The 18,188-nt window shown below is 34.5% G+C and overlaps 2 protein-coding genes and 4 long non-coding RNA genes across 6 annotated transcripts; 3 read left to right on the top strand and 3 right to left on the bottom strand.

The window, feature by feature from the left end:
• Positions 1-303: 303 nt before the first annotated feature.
• LOC131804769 (uncharacterized) lies at positions 304-1,661 on the top strand. The gene is made up of 2 exons (XR_009343271.1): positions 304-1,231; positions 1,307-1,661. It is a non-coding gene; the product is annotated as an uncharacterized LOC131804769 (long non-coding RNA).
• On the bottom strand, positions 1,306-2,087 carry LOC131804771 (uncharacterized). Its single transcript, XR_009343273.1, has 2 exons — positions 1,603-2,087; positions 1,306-1,536 (listed from the first exon to the last, which is right to left on the bottom strand). It is a non-coding gene; the product is annotated as an uncharacterized LOC131804771 (long non-coding RNA).
• On the top strand, positions 2,041-12,043 carry LOC131804768 (uncharacterized). The gene is made up of 6 exons (XR_009343270.1): positions 2,041-2,265; positions 2,332-2,599; positions 2,666-2,727; positions 2,825-3,058; positions 11,540-11,613; positions 11,689-12,043. It is a non-coding gene; the product is annotated as an uncharacterized LOC131804768 (long non-coding RNA).
• Positions 11,688-12,278, bottom strand: LOC131804770 (uncharacterized). The gene is made up of 2 exons (XR_009343272.1): positions 11,985-12,278; positions 11,688-11,918 (listed from the first exon to the last, which is right to left on the bottom strand). It is a non-coding gene; the product is annotated as an uncharacterized LOC131804770 (long non-coding RNA).
• An 828-nt stretch (positions 12,279-13,106) lies between these two features.
• On the top strand, positions 13,107-14,387 carry LOC101892221 (dynein light chain Tctex-type). The gene is made up of 2 exons (XM_059127942.1): positions 13,107-13,843; positions 13,919-14,387. The coding sequence occupies exon 1, from the start codon at positions 13,380-13,382 to the stop codon at positions 13,713-13,715; it is 336 nt and encodes a 111-aa protein (XP_058983925.1). The 5' UTR covers positions 13,107-13,379; the 3' UTR covers positions 13,716-13,843; positions 13,919-14,387.
• Positions 14,388-15,721: 1,334 nt separating this feature from the next.
• On the bottom strand, positions 15,722-17,567 carry LOC101892391 (uncharacterized). The gene is made up of 5 exons (XM_005184515.4): positions 17,389-17,567; positions 17,134-17,333; positions 16,403-16,809; positions 16,111-16,332; positions 15,722-16,048 (listed from the first exon to the last, which is right to left on the bottom strand). The coding sequence occupies exons 1-5, from the start codon at positions 17,453-17,455 to the stop codon at positions 15,796-15,798; spliced, it is 1,149 nt and encodes a 382-aa protein (XP_005184572.2). The 5' UTR covers positions 17,456-17,567; the 3' UTR covers positions 15,722-15,795.
• Between the last annotated feature and the right edge of the window lie 621 nt (positions 17,568-18,188).

Genomic DNA, 18,188 nt, shown 5'->3' with positions numbered 1-18,188 from the left:
TTGTCTGTTAACCCGAAAGTTCTGCAAAAGAGAGCGGTTGGAGAGAGAAATTTTGACAGTTCTTTCAGTGAGAGTTTGCAAATTCTTGCTTGAAAAATTTCTTCTTGCAACTCTTCTTCTTCTCATTCATCGACATTCAATCAGATGTTTTCTATTGTTTATTTATTTCTTTTTGTGATTTTAATTTGAAAATATTGTTTTGGAATTAGCAAGACTAATTGTTTTTGGAGAACAACTTTACAAAATGTGAAAAAAGTAAATATTAATATGTAATAAAAAAATAAAAGACTATTTCCAACATTTTGTTACATTCAGCCTACTCGGCGTTATGGTGGGGTTCCGCACTAGCTCAGGAGGGAGCGGTTAATCCAGGGGGTTCTCAACCCTGCCACCATCAACCCTAGGGAATGAACACTTAAAGAATTGTACTGGAATAAACACAAACACAGAAAAACTGAAAACAAACATACACAACATACACCTATGACACAGGAGCTTGATATTATTGCTCCCCCACTATGCCCATCCATCCTTGACCCTTTAGTCCAAATAAACTCAAAAAAAAATTAAAAAGGGCCCCAAAAAGCCACACACACTCGCTTACAACGCCTAACCTCCTCTCTCACAAATAAAATTTAGCACAACATATTATTTCTTTAGGCAATTAGACATTAAGCTTATTTATTAGAATCATTATCGTTCTCTTAAAACTAATTTCAACACGAACACATAAAAAAAACTGGATTATTAATACCCGAACGAAAAACAAAATTGTGAGTCAATACTCAGATTACCTTTTTTTATTACCCTGCTAGAAGCGCCAATTTTGGCCAATACAAGTACTTTAAATTTCTGCCTAAAGGAGCTCACTTAGACAAATCTTTTGGGCATTTCAAATCTTTGTCCCAAACAGAAAAATCGAAATTTTCTAGCTGTAAAATTTTGAGGCAACCCTACACTCACTAACAATAAGATTTAATGGGCATTAATTTTCCTCACATTTGTATCTTAAGCACTATTTATCTAACTACAAACAATACGTTTAACTTATATACTAAACTACACACTAACAAACAAATATTTTTTATAGCTTCTTTTTTTCTTTTGGTCAAATTCGGATTAATTGATGAATTTCATATTTTTATTCTTTTTTTCAGTGGTGTTTCCGTCAAAGGAAAAGGAACTTCATATGACTTTTTTCAGCGGGATTTGGCTTTCTTTCTTTTCTTTGGTAAGTAACTTAAATTTTGAATTACATTACCTTCACAACGGCATACTTAGGCAACTTTTTATCTTCTTTTTACAGATTTTTAGGTGGGATCTACTGGTTAGCTTCCCGGATTGGTACTATTGCCTGTTCCAAGGGTTATCCACTGGCAGTTTCCCAGGTCTTTTGGCCGTTTCCAGAACCTTTTCGTTGCCTGGAACCCCTGTGCCGCACCTGGCGATACAAAAATAATTGTTGGGGATGCCCGCTTCTTTTTCGTCCAAGTCGGATGGCGCTGTCCAATTGTGGATTTATGCGCGGCGTTATTCCTAAATAGAACACAAAAACTTAACACAACACATCCGACATAACATCACTTACAAATCAACACTTACAAATTGTTTAGATACGCCACACAAATAAAACAATAAAACACACAAATTGTAACTGCCAATTTAGTATTTCCTTTTTCTATTCACAAAAAAACATTTAAAAATTGACTGAACTGTTTCTGTTCCACACCACTTTGAAATAATGGCGCTTTTCGCCCTCTCCGTGCTTTATATACGGCCACCAAGGACGCTCAACCAAACTTTCCCTCTTTTCCAAGATTTTCCCACAATTTCCCTGACATTTATTATTTACCTTTATCAGGTGTTCTACCTACCCACTATTATCCCCAGTGTTGTATTTTTGCCACACATCTCTCATGTTTTACAATAAACAACATGAAACTTGGCATCACTTTTTAAAATTTAGCCGGCCGCCCTGCGTATCCGGTTCTCTTTTTTGGCTGGCGTTCAGCACGTTCGGTGCATTAAATTGCACATTATAAAAATTTTACAATGAGGATGAACGCAACAAAACTTCACCACTTTAGAAAAAAATTAAAAAGAAAAGTGGTGATGTGCGTGAGTCCTTACATCCAGTCGTAAACGGAATATAAAATTGTGGATTTAAGTAAGTTTCTCCTTTTTTTTCGCCACCACCATCTCGCGTGGAATGACTACGCGACCAAACCAAATTTCTTGTGTTTCATTTTATTCCTTCGGACAAAGGTAAGAATTCCCTTTTATAATAAATTCCCCCCAGAAATATAATCAATTTATATTCTTTTATTACAGACAAATCAAAAAAAGCCATGTTCATTCTTGGGAGTCTCATGTGTAAGTATGTGTGTGTGTGCAGGCACGCTGCATCCATTGAAAAAAATTCCATGCACACACACATGCACGAAGTAGTTGCAGTCGTGTAAACGCACATGAAGGGTGCGCAACGCCGTTCATTCACCTACATCGCCCATTCATGCCGTTTGTCGATTTATAAATCCCTACGCGACTTTGCCGTGTATTGTTGCAGCTCATTCATCGGAATCGGACAAACCAAAAACAGGTAGTAAATTTTTAAAGAAACAAGGTATTTGTACATTCTAACTCATTGTATTTTTTTTGTTTTTAGAAATTTGCCGAAGTTGCACGCACTCATCAAACAATTTATAACCAGGTCTCTATATTGTGCAGGTAGTCATTTTTTGTATTTATGCATCTGCAAAACAATAGTTTTGTTGTCATTTTCTTTTTCCATATTTACTAATGTTTTTCTTTTTTTTCTTTTCAGGTAAACGACCATGGTTGTGTATAAAAATAAAGTGCAAGTGATATTTAAAATTGGCAGTGCATCTGCCTGAAACTTATTTGTGTGTTATGAAAAAAGTATAAAATTAAATTTAAACAAAGAACTGATGTGCGGATAGACAGATTGTCAACCAACAAAAATAGGATATCCAAACGGCTTTAAATCGCTGCATAAGGAGTAAACTGCTGATTGGCGTATTTCAAGAACATAATTCAGGTGAGTAAAAAAAATAATTTTTGTGGTGGATTATTTTATAAAAACCGAAAGTGTTCGTTTGGTAATGAACCAAGCAAAGCCCACTAAAGAGTATTGACATAGTGAAATGAGTCAACGCCAAGACGAAGCGACTAAAGATTACAGTTGGGATTACCGTTGGGAACTATTCCAATGTATGAAGCCTGGTAGAAAAATACAGGTAGTCGCATCGACAATGGGACAATGAACTGTCACCCCGATATTGGAATTGAAAATGTTGAATGAAAAATTATAAAATTTGTAAGAATTTTTTTTTTTGAAAGAACGCATATTATAACAAACTCTAAATTGCGTCGTATAAAAAACATTTAAAAATCCACTTATCAAACATTATAAAAATTTTGACATATCAATGTTCTTAAGCGTGTACCTATATTCTTTTCCCATGGTATGAAGATGGTTTTATGGAAATGTGTTATACGTGTACAAACTGTGTAGAATTTAAAAATGTTGGTTTAGTATGAACGACTGAATCTGGGATTTGGAAATTATGTATTGGGGGTATCTGTTGGTGGTTGGATTATGAAAAAGAAGTGTTTTTAGAAAAGTGTACGAAAAGTATTATGGTATTGGATGAAGATAAAAAAATTAAAGACATTTTGATGGAAATGACGAAAAAATTATTACAATTATTCTTTCTTAAAGCCGAAAATTCGATATTTAAGGTTCTGATAGAAAGATTATGCCAAAGTGAACAAATTGTGTTTCTTTTTGGAGTACTAAAATTACTACCTCAGGCTTTTGTAACAATTCAAATGCCTTTTTACTATAAAAATGTTGAATTCTAAATGGAACAATGCAGAGTATTGTGTGATCAAAAAAAAACTTTTTGTGAATCTTCAAAACTGAGCTGAAAAGTATCTAATTCTGTTTTGCTAAATTGCCAAAGAGCAAGTGGTAAGCTGATAAAAATGTTATAACATTAGATATTCATTGATAGACAAACACTGAAAAGATGAGTACATATTAAAAAAAAAAACAAAAATTGACACAACTTTCGGGAAATTTTCTGAAAATACAGGTAAAACAGAATACCTATAAATGAATAGAAAAAAAATCTTCTATGGTTTTTAATTGAGAAGTAATACAAACTATCATAAGGCCATATGTAACAAAAACCAAATGATATCGACTATATTTTTGCATTCCCCGAAAAAAAAGGATAATATTGGAAAAAGATATTTAATCAAAACAAATGAAAATCAACAGCAATGCAAAGGGGATATGATTTTATTCTTCCCTTATTCACATTGCCACATTATATTACTCTTTTAATCTTAGTTGAAAAATCTGTTATGCTTTTAAAATAATTTAACGAAAATCAACTAAATTTCCACGATTGTAATGTGAGAAATATAGGTTGCCAGGTAACAATTGAATACTTTAATGCCGGAAATGGGTGTTAGAAAAAAATCTACGGAACTTTTCATGAATATAAACGGACTTTGGTTGTTTGAGACAATCAGAGATGGTGGCTATTGTATTTTGAAAGGAATTAAATGGAATATTGGTCTTTCTACTTATGTTTTCCACAACGTGGGGAACTCCCACACCCTGAAGTCTCATTCAGCCGGGCTCTTTAGCTGTTATCTTTGCTTTAGACATACAATTTAAAAAAAAAAGTTGACAATAACGACTGAGAAAAAAAAATTCTGAGCAATACAAATAAATAATTTAGGACAACAACGAACTAATTTAATTATCCTATATTGCACTAGTAAATTCTATATCACAGATTTTTATTATTGCGTATTTCCTTTCTAATCGCATATCTATTGCACAAGACCCTCAAGACACTTTGTCCACATCCTATTTGATAATACAAACCTTAAATTTATAAAACAAATTCTATGTATAAAAACAACGACACATTATAATTTATAAAATAGACATACACGACATACATTTTATAAATTATATTGCACTTAAGTAATTATATCACAGTAATTATATCTCACATCATTTTAAGCTTTTATATCCTTGACATGGAAGTTTCCAAGGGGTTTCCCTTGCAGAGTCTCCAGCTCATACATATTGTTTCCAATAGGTCTCACGATTCTGCACTTCAAAAACTTCTTGCAAAATTTCGCATTTATATTATTCTTGAAATCTGAGAGAACGTGATTCCTACGAAAGACTTCCTGGCCTGGACGAAAAGTTACATTTCGTGATCTACTATTGTACCTTTTGGCACTGGCCTCATAAGCTTGATGCAAGTTTTTCTTGATGTTTTCTCTCATCAATTCTAATCTATCCTTTCTATTAAATTGTATAATTTGGTGGTCAGTGAATGATTTGAGTTTCTTGGCTAATCTATAATCATTTCCGTTGGTAAACATATTGTATCCGAACAATGCAAAGAATGGGTTAACCCCTGTGGCGGAGTGTACCGACGTTCGGAGAGCTTGCTCGATTTCAGATAGATATAAGTCCCAATCTCGGTGATCTTTCTCGACATAAGTCCTTATCGCCGCCAGTACAGACTGGTTCACTCTCTCTGCCGCATTTGATTGTGGAGAGTAGTACGCTGTCGTTAAATGGTTTATTTTGTAGTTCTTAACCATTTCTTGAAACATATTTGAGACAAATTGTTTTCCATTGTCACTATGGATTGTTTCTGGGACCCCAAATACACGAAATACTTTGTCCTCCAGAAATTTCACAACATTTTTAGCGGTAGCTTCTCTCATCGCATGTAAAAAGATGAATTTAGTGAAATGGTCCATGACAATAAAAATGTAGGCGTTTCCATTTTTAGATCTGGGATACTTTCCGAGGAAATCTACATAAAGTTTTTGGAATGGCCTTTCCGTGATAACCTCGTTTCCTATGGTAGGTCGCATAATAGAATTTGACGATTTGGTTTCTTTGCAGACTTGGCAATTGGACACGTAATTTTTTACTTGGCATGCCATTTTTGGCCAATAATAATACGTTTTTAAACGTTTCATAGTTTTATTTATGCCATCGTGGACAGACTGATTATAATTGTGGGCCTTCTCAATCATCGTATAGGTAATTTCTTCCGGTATCCACAATTTCCACTCAAATTCCATCGTCGATTCATCAAAATTATTCACTCTTATGTAAATTTTGTCGTTGTCGACTTTTCAATCGGGTAGTCTTTCTTGATTCTCTATTATTGTTTTTCGCAACTTCAGGTACTCCTCGCTGTCAAACGCGGTGGTTTCGAAATCCAAAATATCATCGTTAGTGATTTCTTCTACTGCTATCTCCGATTCCATTGGTAGACGGGATAAGGTATCAGCCACAACATTCTCAGATCCTTTTCGGTATTCAATAGAAAAATCAAAAGCTTGAAGCTGCAGAGACCATCTAGCAAGTCTCCCACTTAAATCTTTCAGTGACATAAGCCACTTGAGACTTGCGTGATCTGTGATCATGGTGAATTTCATGCATTCCACGTATGGTCGAAATCTCTTTACGGCAAGAACCGCCGCCAAACATTCCTTCTCAGTTACCGAATAATTCCTCTGACTTGAATTTAGTTTTTGCGAGTAGAAAGCAATTGGATATTCCCAACCATTATCATTTCTTTGGAAAAGAACGGCTCCAATTCCGTACTCAGATGCGTCACACTGTATGAAAAATTCTCGCTGAAAATCGGGATGTCGAAGCACTGGTGCCGAGGTGAGAGCTTTCTTCAGTGTTCGGAATGATTCACATGCTTGAGGTGTCATCGTAAATTTCTGCCCCTTTTTTAATGTATCAGTTAGGGCAGCGGATATGGAAGCGAAATCTTGTATGAAACGACGGTACCATCCGGCCGTTCCTAAAAAGCTTCTTACTTCTCTTGGAGTCTTTGGTATCGGTATTTTTAGAATTGCGCTGACTTTTTCCGGGTCGGTTTTTAAACAGCCGTTTCCGATTATGAACCCAAGATACTTCAATTCACGGAAACAAAACGAGGACTTTTTGAAACCAATTGTTAAGTTGGCCCTCTTCAAACAATCTGCTACCTCGCTCAACAATTTCAAGTGCGTTTCAAATTCATCAGATATAATCAGTAAATCATCTAAATATATGAACACGTTGGACTTCAGTTTACCAGGTATTACTCGATCCATCAAACGACAGAGTCGTTGCGCCGCATTGCATAGACCAAACGGCATTACTCTGAATTGGTATAGCGGTCGACCTGGTACTGTGAAGGCTGTGTACGGTTTGGCTTCTTCTTCAAGTTCTATTTGCCAAAACGCGTACTTCAGGTCGACACTGCTAATATAATGCGTTTGATCTATTCGACTCAATATCCCATCAATGTTCTGCAATGGATATGCATCTTTGATGGTTAATGCATTGAGTTTTCTCGCATCTAAACAGAATCTGTTTTTTCCTGGTTTTCGCACTACGGTAGTCCTGTTGCTCCACGGTGAATCGCTTTCTTCAATCACGTTTAGTTTGATCATGTTATCAAGTTCTCTATAGACTATTTCCTGTACGGCGGGCGACAGAGGGTAATGTTTGTCCTTGACAGGATTTGCTCCTTCTATCAATTTAATGGCATGTTTCTCCAACTTGGTACATCCCAATCCATTCTTTTCAAATGTCGGAAATTTGTTTACAATTTCATTTAGCTGTTGCTGTTGTTCCTCTGTTAGAACATGCATATTTTCATTATCATTAGCTGAATTCCCATGAATTTTTTGCTGAAGTTCCATATTTATTTCTTCTGTGGGAAATATTTCGGGTGCAATTTCAAATATCTTCCAAAAATCTATCCCTAAATATAATTCCTGTTCTAAGTCAGGACATAGAAACAATGTCATTTTAGCTAACTGACTTTGATATTCAACATCGACTTCAATTGTACCTAAAATGCGGTGTCGTTGACCAGAAGCAGTGGTGACATTTGAACTATAGAGTTTTACATTGGTTCCTATCTCTTCCACTATTTCTCTACAATTTCTTCCCAGTAGACTGACTGTAGCGCCAGAGTCTAATAAACCTCTAACTTCCTTTCCTTCAATTTTTATCGTAACATATGGTCTTAAATCTGTTTTATATTGGCATCGGACTATTGATTCAGACACAGATTTCTTTAGCAATTTAAATTGTTTTTGCTTTTGCCTTAGTTTGGAAATTCTTTGTTTTTTCTTGAATTGCTTGCTATTCATTTCATTTTGATCTTCTCCGAATATTCTTGACCTTATTTCCTCATAATTTTGTTCCCTGACCTCCAATGGTAAATAATGTCGAATTTTAGGGTAAATTTGTTTATCGGTTTTACTTTTTTCTAAATCGATTGTGGATTCTGATCGGCGGGCTGCTCGGCAGAACGGTGGTTTCCCGCTGTAACCAGGTTCTTCCTCGAGTTTCCCAATCGACAATTTGCACATTTCGGCGTAATGGTATTCTGCTTTCCACATTTAAAACAAAATAGATTTCTTTGAGTGGAAAGACAATCCCTGAATCCGTGGCCGGGAGTTTGGCAATTCCAACAGACTAATTGAACATTGACTGCTGAAACATCTACTACTTCATCTGGTTCATCGAATACCTGAAAAATTTCTTCGTCATTCTCTTCATGCATCGCATTTGCACGAGCTGGTTTATTGTAAGTAGGAGTAGTAACTGGGGCAGGATCGCGTCGAAAGAATGTCTTTTCAATCTCAATACACTCAATTCTCAATTGCTCAAGCGAGGATACTTGCATCGAATAAACAATACCTGAAATATTCTTTCGCACATTTTTCTTAGCCAGGGAGATCATTTCGTATTCCGAAACTGGTCTTTCTAGCTTAGATCTCATTGCGTTTAAATCGTGGAAGAACGAGTTTATCGATTCTCCTGGCATTTGCTTTCGCTCTAACAAATCACGCATTTCTTCGAAGCATGTTCTTCTGGTTTTGAACCTTTCACACAAGGCATGTTTTAATGACTGCCAAGTAGAAATATTGTTATTCATTTGTTCTAGCCAGAACCATTCATTAGCAGGGCCTGAAACTAAAACATGGAACTCATTCAAAATATCTTTCCATGGAAGGTTGTAAAGCTTTTGAAAATGTTCTAGCCGGTATATAAAGTCTTCTACTGACAAAGTATTGGGTCTGCCAGAGAAATTTATCCCAAATCTCTCAATTCTTATACCTTGAAAATTTTGAAAACTCATGAAGGATGGAGTAATAGTATGGGTACGGTTTATAGGTGGGTTATTTACGCTATTTGGGGGTGAAGAAGGGGGTTTAGGATTTAATGTAGGAATTGGTTGAGGCATCTGAATTGGTGGTGCACTTTGATTGCTGATCGACAATTTTGCGATTGCATCATTTAATTTATCTACTACAGTGTAAACCTTTTCCATCTCCTTGCTCACGCTCTTTTCAACCAGAGCCTGCAGATTTGCCTGGGCATGGTTCAAACTATCTTGCACCAAACTTCTGACAAGTTGGTCAACTTCTTTTGGTTGCATTGGCACAGAGGGTTGAGGCATGTTAGAAGGCATTTTAGCTGCAGCACTAGTGCTAGGATTAGGGTTATTAATTGAACCTGATAAATCCCGAACAGTTGGGTTGACATTAGCGTTTTGCATTTTTTCTTAGTTTTCGGTTTTGGTGATGCAATTGAAGTTCTGCTAAGGTCAAACACTAAAGATCTATTTCTTTTCCTGCGATTTTTCCCTACCGTAGCTGCGTTCATTGATATTACTATATATGAAAAGATGGAAATACTTATGTGGTTGGCTGTAAAGATTATATGGAATGAACTACAAACTAATTAATTTTAAAAGACAATAAAAGGGATTAATGTATTACACACAGTTATAAAAATAGTAAATATTAATAAAACAAAACATTTATAAATCAATAGGTTAAATAACAACAAAACAAATAAAAATCAATAGGTATACATAAAAACAAAACATATATAAATCAATAGGTTAACAAACAAACAAAATTTAATTTTTCAAAGACAATGACAAATATGAGAGGAGTTTAGGAGTATTTTCAGCTGTAATAAGATGTGTGTGTGGTCTATGCTTTTCAAACAAAAAAAACATGATTTTATTTTATAGTGGCCTATTACGGTTGTCATAGGGTATTGACTAGGTTGGACTTTACAATTACAAACATTGAACTTTCCATTCAGAAATTAGCACCGTGGCAGTTTTCTCCAATATTTAAAGAAAAGAGATCTCACGAAAGGATAAAATTAGTGCAATACAGTCTGTGGCCCATCGGTTCGCAGATACTGTAATTATCCTATGCTAACCTTAAAATATTGTCGCTACTCTAAAGAATTTAAACACATACACGTCAAAACACAGGTCATAAAACAATACAAATTTTGTTACACTTCACGAACAAAAGCTATTGCACTAGACCCTAATTAGTGGAACAGAATATCCTGATTTTTTACTTTCTATGCTAAATATTGCACAATTGACACTTTTTAATTACTTAGAAAGTGGTTGCAATATTCGCAAGCATGTAAAAAATGCGATATTTTGCTTAAATCTATTGTCTCCTATGGTATATTGCACAGTGCGTAGATTTTATTGCACATATTATTGGCTAATGTCTGGAAGACATTAATGTTTTCTTTTGGAAATTTGGGCGCCATATTGTTACATTCAGCCTACTCGGCGTTATGGTGGGGTTCCGCACTAGCTCAGGAGGGAGCGGTTAATCCAGGGGGTTCTCAACCCTGCCACCATCAACCCTAGGGAATGAACACTTAAAGAATTGTACTGGAATAAACACAAACACAGAAAAACTGAAAACAAACATACACAACATACACCTATGACACAGGAGCTTGATATTATTGCTCCCCCACTATGCCCACCCATCCTTGACCCTTTAGTCCAAATAAACTCAAAAAAAAATTAAAAAGGGCCCCAAAAAGCCACACACACTCGCTTACAACGCCTAACCTCCTCTCTCACAAATAAAATTTAGCACAACATATTATTTCTTTAGGCAATTAGACATTAAGCTTATTTATTAGAATCATTATCGTTCTCTTAAAACTAATTTCAACACGAACACATAAAAAAAAACTGGATTATTAATACCCGAACGAAAAACAAAAATTGTGAGTCAATACTCAGATTACCTTTTTTTATTACCCTGCTAGAAGCGCCAATTTTGGCCAATACAAGTACTTTAAATTTCTGCCTAAAGGAGCTCACTTAGACAAATCTTTTGGGCATTTCAAATCTTTGTCCCAAACAGAAAAATCGAAATTTTCTAGCTGTAAAATTTTGAGGCAACCCTACACTCACTAACAATAAGATTTAATGGGCATTAATTTTCCTCACATTTGTATCTTAAGCACTATTTATCTAACTACAAACAATACGTTTAACTTATATACTAAACTACACACTAACAAACAAATATTTTTTATAGCTTCTTTTTTTCTTTTGGTCAAATTCGGATTAATTGATGAATTTCATATTTTTATTCTTTTTTTCAGTGGTGTTTCCGTCAAAGGAAAAGGAACTTCATATGACTTTTTTCAGCGGGATTTGGCTTTCTTTCTTTTCTTTGGTAAGTAACTTAAATTTTGAATTACATTACCTTCACAACGGCATACTTAGGCAACTTTTTATCTTCTTTTTACAGATTTTTAGGTGGGATCTACTGGTTAGCTTCCCGGATTGGTACTATTGCCTGTTCCAAGGGTTATCCACTGGCAGTTTCCCAGGTCTTTTGGCCGTTTCCAGAACCTTTTCGTTGCCTGGAACCCCTGTGCCGCACCTGGCGATACAAAAATAATTGTTGGGGATGCCCGCTTCTTTTTCGTCCAAGTCGGATGGCGCTGTCCAATTGTGGATTTATGCGCGGCGTTATTCCTAAATAGAACACAAAAACTTAACACAACACATCCGACATAACATCACTTACAAATCAACACTTACAAATTGTTTAGATACGCCACACAAATAAAACAATAAAACACACAAATTGTAACTGCCAATTTAGTATTTCCTTTTTCTATTCACAAAAAAACATTTAAAAATTGACTGAACTGTTTCTGTTCCACACCACTTTGAAATAATGGCGCTTTTCGCCCTCTCCGTGCTTTATATACGGCCACCAAGGACGCTCAACCAAACTTTCCCTCTTTTCCAAGATTTTCCCACAATTTCCCTGACATTTATTATTTACCTTTATCAGGTGTTCTACCTACCCACTATTATCCCCAGTGTTGTATTTTTGCCACACATCTCTCATGTTTTACAATAAACAACATGAAACTTGGCATCACTTTTTAAAATTTAGCCGGCCGCCCTGCGTATCCGGTTCTCTTTTTTGGCTGGCGTTCAGCACGTTCGGTGCATTAAATTGCACATTATAAAAATTTTACAATGAGGATGAACGCAACAATTTTTAGACAAATGCCATTAGCAACAGGTTTAAAAGATTCCGCGGAACACATCATATCTATCTTCCTTTTCTTGCTCATATTTTTATTTTATTGTCAATTTCCTATTTATTTATAAAACTTGTGAAATTGGTGGTGGTTCCTTTCGTTTAATTCTTTTAATTGGGGACATATTGGTTTGTTTTGACAAATCAGCTGATTAGTTGCAAGCTTCTGCAGGAATACCGTCTGTTTACTTTTCGCAATTTCCTTGCAAAAGAGAATAAAACTACCTTACTCTCTCAGAAAGATATTGCTGGACAATTCCTGCAGGGAAAGAAACCAGACATACCTATTTTGAACAATTGAACATTTTGAATGAAAAAATATTAAAATTACTAAAATTGTTGAAAAATGCATATCATAAGAACCTCCGATTGGCGTCGTATAACAAAAAATAAAAACAATTTATTTTTAACAAAACATTTTAAAATTTTTGACGTACCAATGTTCCCAAGCGTTGATGCATCTACCTGTATTCTTCTGCCATGAAATATCGCTTAAACGCTTTCATTGTATTCAATTAATCATTGGATGACGTCTCATGCATTGTCGTATAGCGCACCGCCACAATTATTTTGTTGTACGACGTACAGGCTTGACACAAATTTGACAATCAACATTAAATTGGCATTGACAGCTGGCATAGGAGAAAAAACGCCACAAGCTTGAGTTTTTGAGTTTGATCGACGAAGAATTGCATTCCAACAAACAAAAAGTATAGCGTTCCGGAAAATTCTCGATTGCGTACAAAATACGGGTGAAGGTTTTTGCAAAACAAGGCAAAACAACAAATATCGTAAACAAACAAATTGTGCATTAGATTTGCGTTGAGCAAATTAAACAAATCGTATTAGTGCAAAACGAAATCTTAAAAACAATTTGCGACATGGATGAATCACGCGAAGAGAACCAATTCATTGTAGATGATGTAAGCAAAATCATCAAGGAAGCTATCGAGAGTACCATTGGTGGCAACGCCTACCAGCACGACAAGGTAAACAATTGGACCGGCCAGGTGGTGGAGAATTGTCTCAGTATGCTGACCAAGGAGCAAAAGCCCTACAAATACATAGTCACCTCCATGATAATGCAAAAAAATGGTGCCGGCCTACATACAGCTAGTTCATGTTATTGGAACAATGACACCGATGGCAGCTGCACAGTGCGCTGGGAGAACAAGACAATGTACTGTATTGTGTCGGTCTTTGGTTTGGCTGTATAAGCAAAATTTGATAGTATGTTAATTATCCTTTATTTTTAAGTTTTTTTACGAAACACTTTCAAGTCGATTCTGTTTAAGTAGCGGAAAATCAATGAATCAATAATAACAACTATGCAACATTGAAAATGGTATTAAATATCTGGCAGCTGCAAGAACAAAATATTGATTTTTTTAACTGTTTTATGTTTCTTTTTTATTTTAAGGGGAGGGATGGAGAGACTCTTTGTAGAAATCCAATTTTATTTTCCAAAAAAGAACAAACCGTTAATTTTCCAAACAAAATTGTTGAAAGTGATTGTAAACAGTCAACTTTGAAATATATTAAAAAACCTAAACCAAAATTGTTTGGCAAATTTAAACTTATCATTTTTTTTAGCTTAAATTAGCAGAGCAAACAAAAATCACTCAAAAATATCAATAAACACCCAAGCTACTATCATTCAATGCTGTTACAGCAATAAAAACATCACAAGACAACAACAACTTACAAAGTAGTGGCTTTGTTTTACACTTATGCAAAAGAATAAATAAATATTGGAAATTCAAATTATCTCTAATTATAGTAGTTTATAAATAAATAAACAGAAAAAGAAAACATAAATGCGAATATATGAGAATATAAAATGTATTTTTGTAATGTAAAAAATAAAAATCTATAATTATAATAGACTTTTAACAAAATCATTGCTAAACAAATTTTGAATCACAAGGAAAATTACAATATTTTTCCAGAACATAAATTTGTAAGAATTTTTCAAATTTCATGTTTATTCTTTTACTTGATTCAAATTAATAATTTGCTATTTTGTTTCATTTTTATGTTTATATTATTACTAGTATCCTAATTCCTAACTAATCTTATTAAAATTATTATAAACGAATACTACATAATTTAATAAATTATCTAAAAAAAAAAACAAGCAACGCAATTACCATAGTTTTACGTTAAAATGTTTGCGAGGAAAATATAATTAAATTGCAACGTATGAAGAATGTGGGATTTGTTTACGTCGTATTTCCCCCACTCTTTTTATTCTATGCACAGTACGTTTGTCACGGAAGTTTTGATGATATTTTTATCGTGGGTGATGTATTTATTTGTTATTACTCAGTAACTGGTATGACAACAAACCATTTTGTTTTGCTATAGCAACATATAATACAATTCATTACTTTTGCGAACTAAACCGACTTTTGCGATTGTTCCAACATAAATTATAAGCAAAGCTTTTTAACCGAAGGGTAGAAAACCAGTTTTTAAATTATAAGTTATACCTACATCTACTAAAAGCACACCCACTGAAGAATTGGATTATGTATTAAATTTCTGACTTTCAAACAGGAGGGATGGCTTGATTTATTTAGATATTATATAATCTGCTTCGAAAAGATCGAAACTATATTCCGTAGTCTCAAATTTACAGAAGGGAGAGCGGAAGTTAAATCTAATGGAAACATATCAATTTAACTTAGACTTTCACAGACAGGTTTTGGCTAACAAAAATTTTGAAATGTTAATATGCGCAATTTGCTGAAGGTCTTCGTTTTGTCAAATTACTTGAAGCCTATCCTGAATGGCCTTAGTTAGCAGCATACAATTTCGGGGGCCCACAATACGCAGAAAGATAATGTACATCCCTAGTTCTTCTTGGAGGCTTTTAATGTGCAGTGCACTTGAGACCTGATTCTGCCCCTCAGCAAATACATGACTATTTTGTTGTTTTAGATGAACCCAAAGCTTTCAATGTCTTTAAATGACGTGCTCGCAAGACTTTGAATTTAACCTGGTCTTCAATTGAGCGATGTTTTGTTCTTCTGTGGTGTCGACTAGCCTGGTACAGATTTTGAGATTCAAGTAAGTCGGAAAGAGTTAATTGTGCATGTTAAGCAGCAAAGAGCTTAAACCAACGAGGTTCTCAAAACCCCAACTCATGTGGCTTTTAATTCAGCTCAATCTTTTAATTTTTTTCAAAGATTCTTTTTTAAATAAAAATTAAAAATACCCATTTGTGTTTGTTTTAACGATTTTATTTTTTTTCAGTAAAATCAGAAAATTTAACTAACTTACTAATCGCTGTTCTTATTCCTTCTTTCTTCGTGAAAACTTAGTGGGCAGAGGAGGAACATTTTTTGGCGCTTTTAATGTTAATGTTGATGATCTTGACTTGGGCAATGCATATACGATGTGAGCGTATTTCATTATTTTTGCACGTGGAGCATTCAGGTCTTGCGACAAAACAGCGGCATCAGTTTGATAATTTCCACTAACCAATAGGGCCATAACAATGAAATAACACAACGCCTTTTCCGTGGAGAAAACGGTACGGGAACCACTAAAACAAAACAAAAACGGACGTTATGTTACTTATTATGATTGGGGTAAATAAACTCTTACCTAACACTGGAATTGGGATCAGCAAAACGATCACGTACATTGTTTTCAATCTTTTCAGAAATTTTCGAAAGCTCAGCTTTTTTAAGTGACCTAACACGCGATTTGATTAAGTTGAGCAAACAGTCCATATATAAAATGATTTTTATGCGTTCTAAGTTTTCCGCACTCAGTGTACCTTGTTGTATATCTACAATAAGTTTTTTTAAATATTCCGAACTTATTCTGAAAAAAATAGAACAATGAAAATTGATTTATTACTCGTAACATTTGAAATATATGTAAATATACTTACGGTATTTGATCTATATTTGTTTGATACACCGTTTTAGCTTCTTCATCTAAACGATCCATAAGTTCGGTAGGTACAACATCAGACAATTGATAAATGTCGCTAATTTTATCGGCATTTTTGTTACATGGTGGTCTAATGCTATCAAAATATTTTGTATTGTCCACTACTTCCTCTTCGTTGTCCAACATTGATTCATTTACTGTTTGATTTAGACTGTCCTCAACAACAACAATGTCCATTCTCATTTGTTCCTGATCATTAACGTAACGTGAAGCCTTTCGACCACCGAATTTTTTCAAAAGTGTCATTTTTGTTACTTGATCGGACAAGTTGCTCTTCTTGATTTGATCCAATTCACCATAGATTGTGTTTTTAAAATTCACCTGATCAATAGGTATGATTGTCATCTGAATATAGATAAACGATTCAAATCAATACGTACTTTAAGATATTGTTATTATTGGTATACAAGATCCGATTGCATTTGTTACTTTTTATATTTTGTTTCGATTGGAAAGCTTTTCAAGTCAAAGATTTCCCAAATATATATGAAAACTTTCTGTAGATAGTGAGTTTAAGAGGCTAAGAAGTGAAAATGTATTACAGCAGCTAGTTCATTTCAAAAATTATTAAAAGTGCAGGAAATCAGGAAGTATCATCTTCCAGCCTGCCAACAAAAGACATTTCTGCGGCAACCTATCTGAAGAGCTTAAATCTAAAATGCATCATACCTTATTTGTTGTCTTGTTGCGAACGCAAATATACATATCCGTCAGCTCATTAGCTTCGCTATTGTTGATGACCCCATGATAGAGATTACCATTGGCCGCCAATAACGCACCGAATTTGGCATGGTCTTCATTACACCTTAAGCGTGTAAAATTTGTATTTTCCTTCGTGAATGCAGACAGTTTTCCATTTTGAAATTTCACTAAAAAAACATAATTTAGAGGATAAAAGACTTACAATTTATTCATATAACTTACTAAGTGTGGGTACAACGCCATTTTTCTTACGGCCATATACCTTTTCAATTTCTACTTTTTCCTTCATTATAATTCAAAAAATAATAAGTAAATCAAACAGTCTATCTGTTGAAATTGTAAATAAAAATAAATTTGTGCCACTACCACGTGAAGTTCTATTGTCAACAAAAAAACAATGTGCTATCGAAAATCTATTAGAGCGGGTAATCAATCGATGACAATATCGCTACTTTGTTATCGATATTAACGGTAGAAATGCCAATATTGGGAGCGTGTATTTTTAAAAATATTTTTAAAGCTAGTTTAAGCGTAGGTTTTTTAATATCTGATCAGTATATTAGTCTCAGAATTCTTCGAAAAAATGCATGATAGAATAATACGAATATGTCATATATTCACATTGCCCTGTATATCAAGAAATGGAATTAAATCACAAAACGTCACATCGAGTTTGACACTAGTTGTTTACGAATGCGTAAACTTTTGATCTCCACTGTCAGTTGGAGTTAACGGCCACTGCGGCAAAATTGTAAATATATGTAATATATGTTGCACCAATACAAATACGCAGTCACCGGTAACTTCCAACTGACTGGAAGTAAATAAGCAACAAATTGATTTGCAAATTTGGTTGCTGAGCTGATGCAAATTAGGCATCGACACAGTTCGTTTTGAAATCGCGCCCGCGAAAGTTAAAAGTGCTCCCCAGTGACAAGTGAAAATTAAAGAAAATAAAGTGAACATTTAAATTAACAAACATAATTTCAGAACATTTTCATACTACACACAACAAACATCAT

Source organism: Musca domestica, unplaced genomic scaffold (assembly GCF_030504385.1).
Source record: "Musca domestica strain aabys unplaced genomic scaffold, Musca_domestica.polishedcontigs.V.1.1 49, whole genome shotgun sequence".
Classification (NCBI taxonomy): domain Eukaryota; kingdom Metazoa; phylum Arthropoda; class Insecta; order Diptera; family Muscidae; genus Musca; species Musca domestica.
The sequence above is the reverse complement of the archived record's forward strand: the minus strand, read 5'-3'. Positions and strand labels throughout refer to the sequence as shown.

Bases quoted from the DNA above. Each gene is read 5' to 3' on its own strand.
- LOC101892221 (XM_059127942.1), top strand. From the start codon at position 13,380: ATGGATGAATCACGCGAAGAGAACCAATTCATTGTAGATGATGTAAGC.
- LOC101892391 (XM_005184515.4), bottom strand. From the start codon at position 17,455: ATGAAGGAAAAAGTAGAAATTGAAAAGGTATATGGCCGTAAGAAAAAT. The intron at 17,334-17,388 runs GTAAGTTATATG...ATGTTTTTTTAG, and splicing joins TGGCGTTGTACCCACACTTA to TGAAATTTCAAAATGGAAAA. The intron at 16,049-16,110 runs GTAAGAGTTTAT...GTTTTGTTTTAG, and splicing joins GATCCCAATTCCAGTGTTAG to TGGTTCCCGTACCGTTTTCT.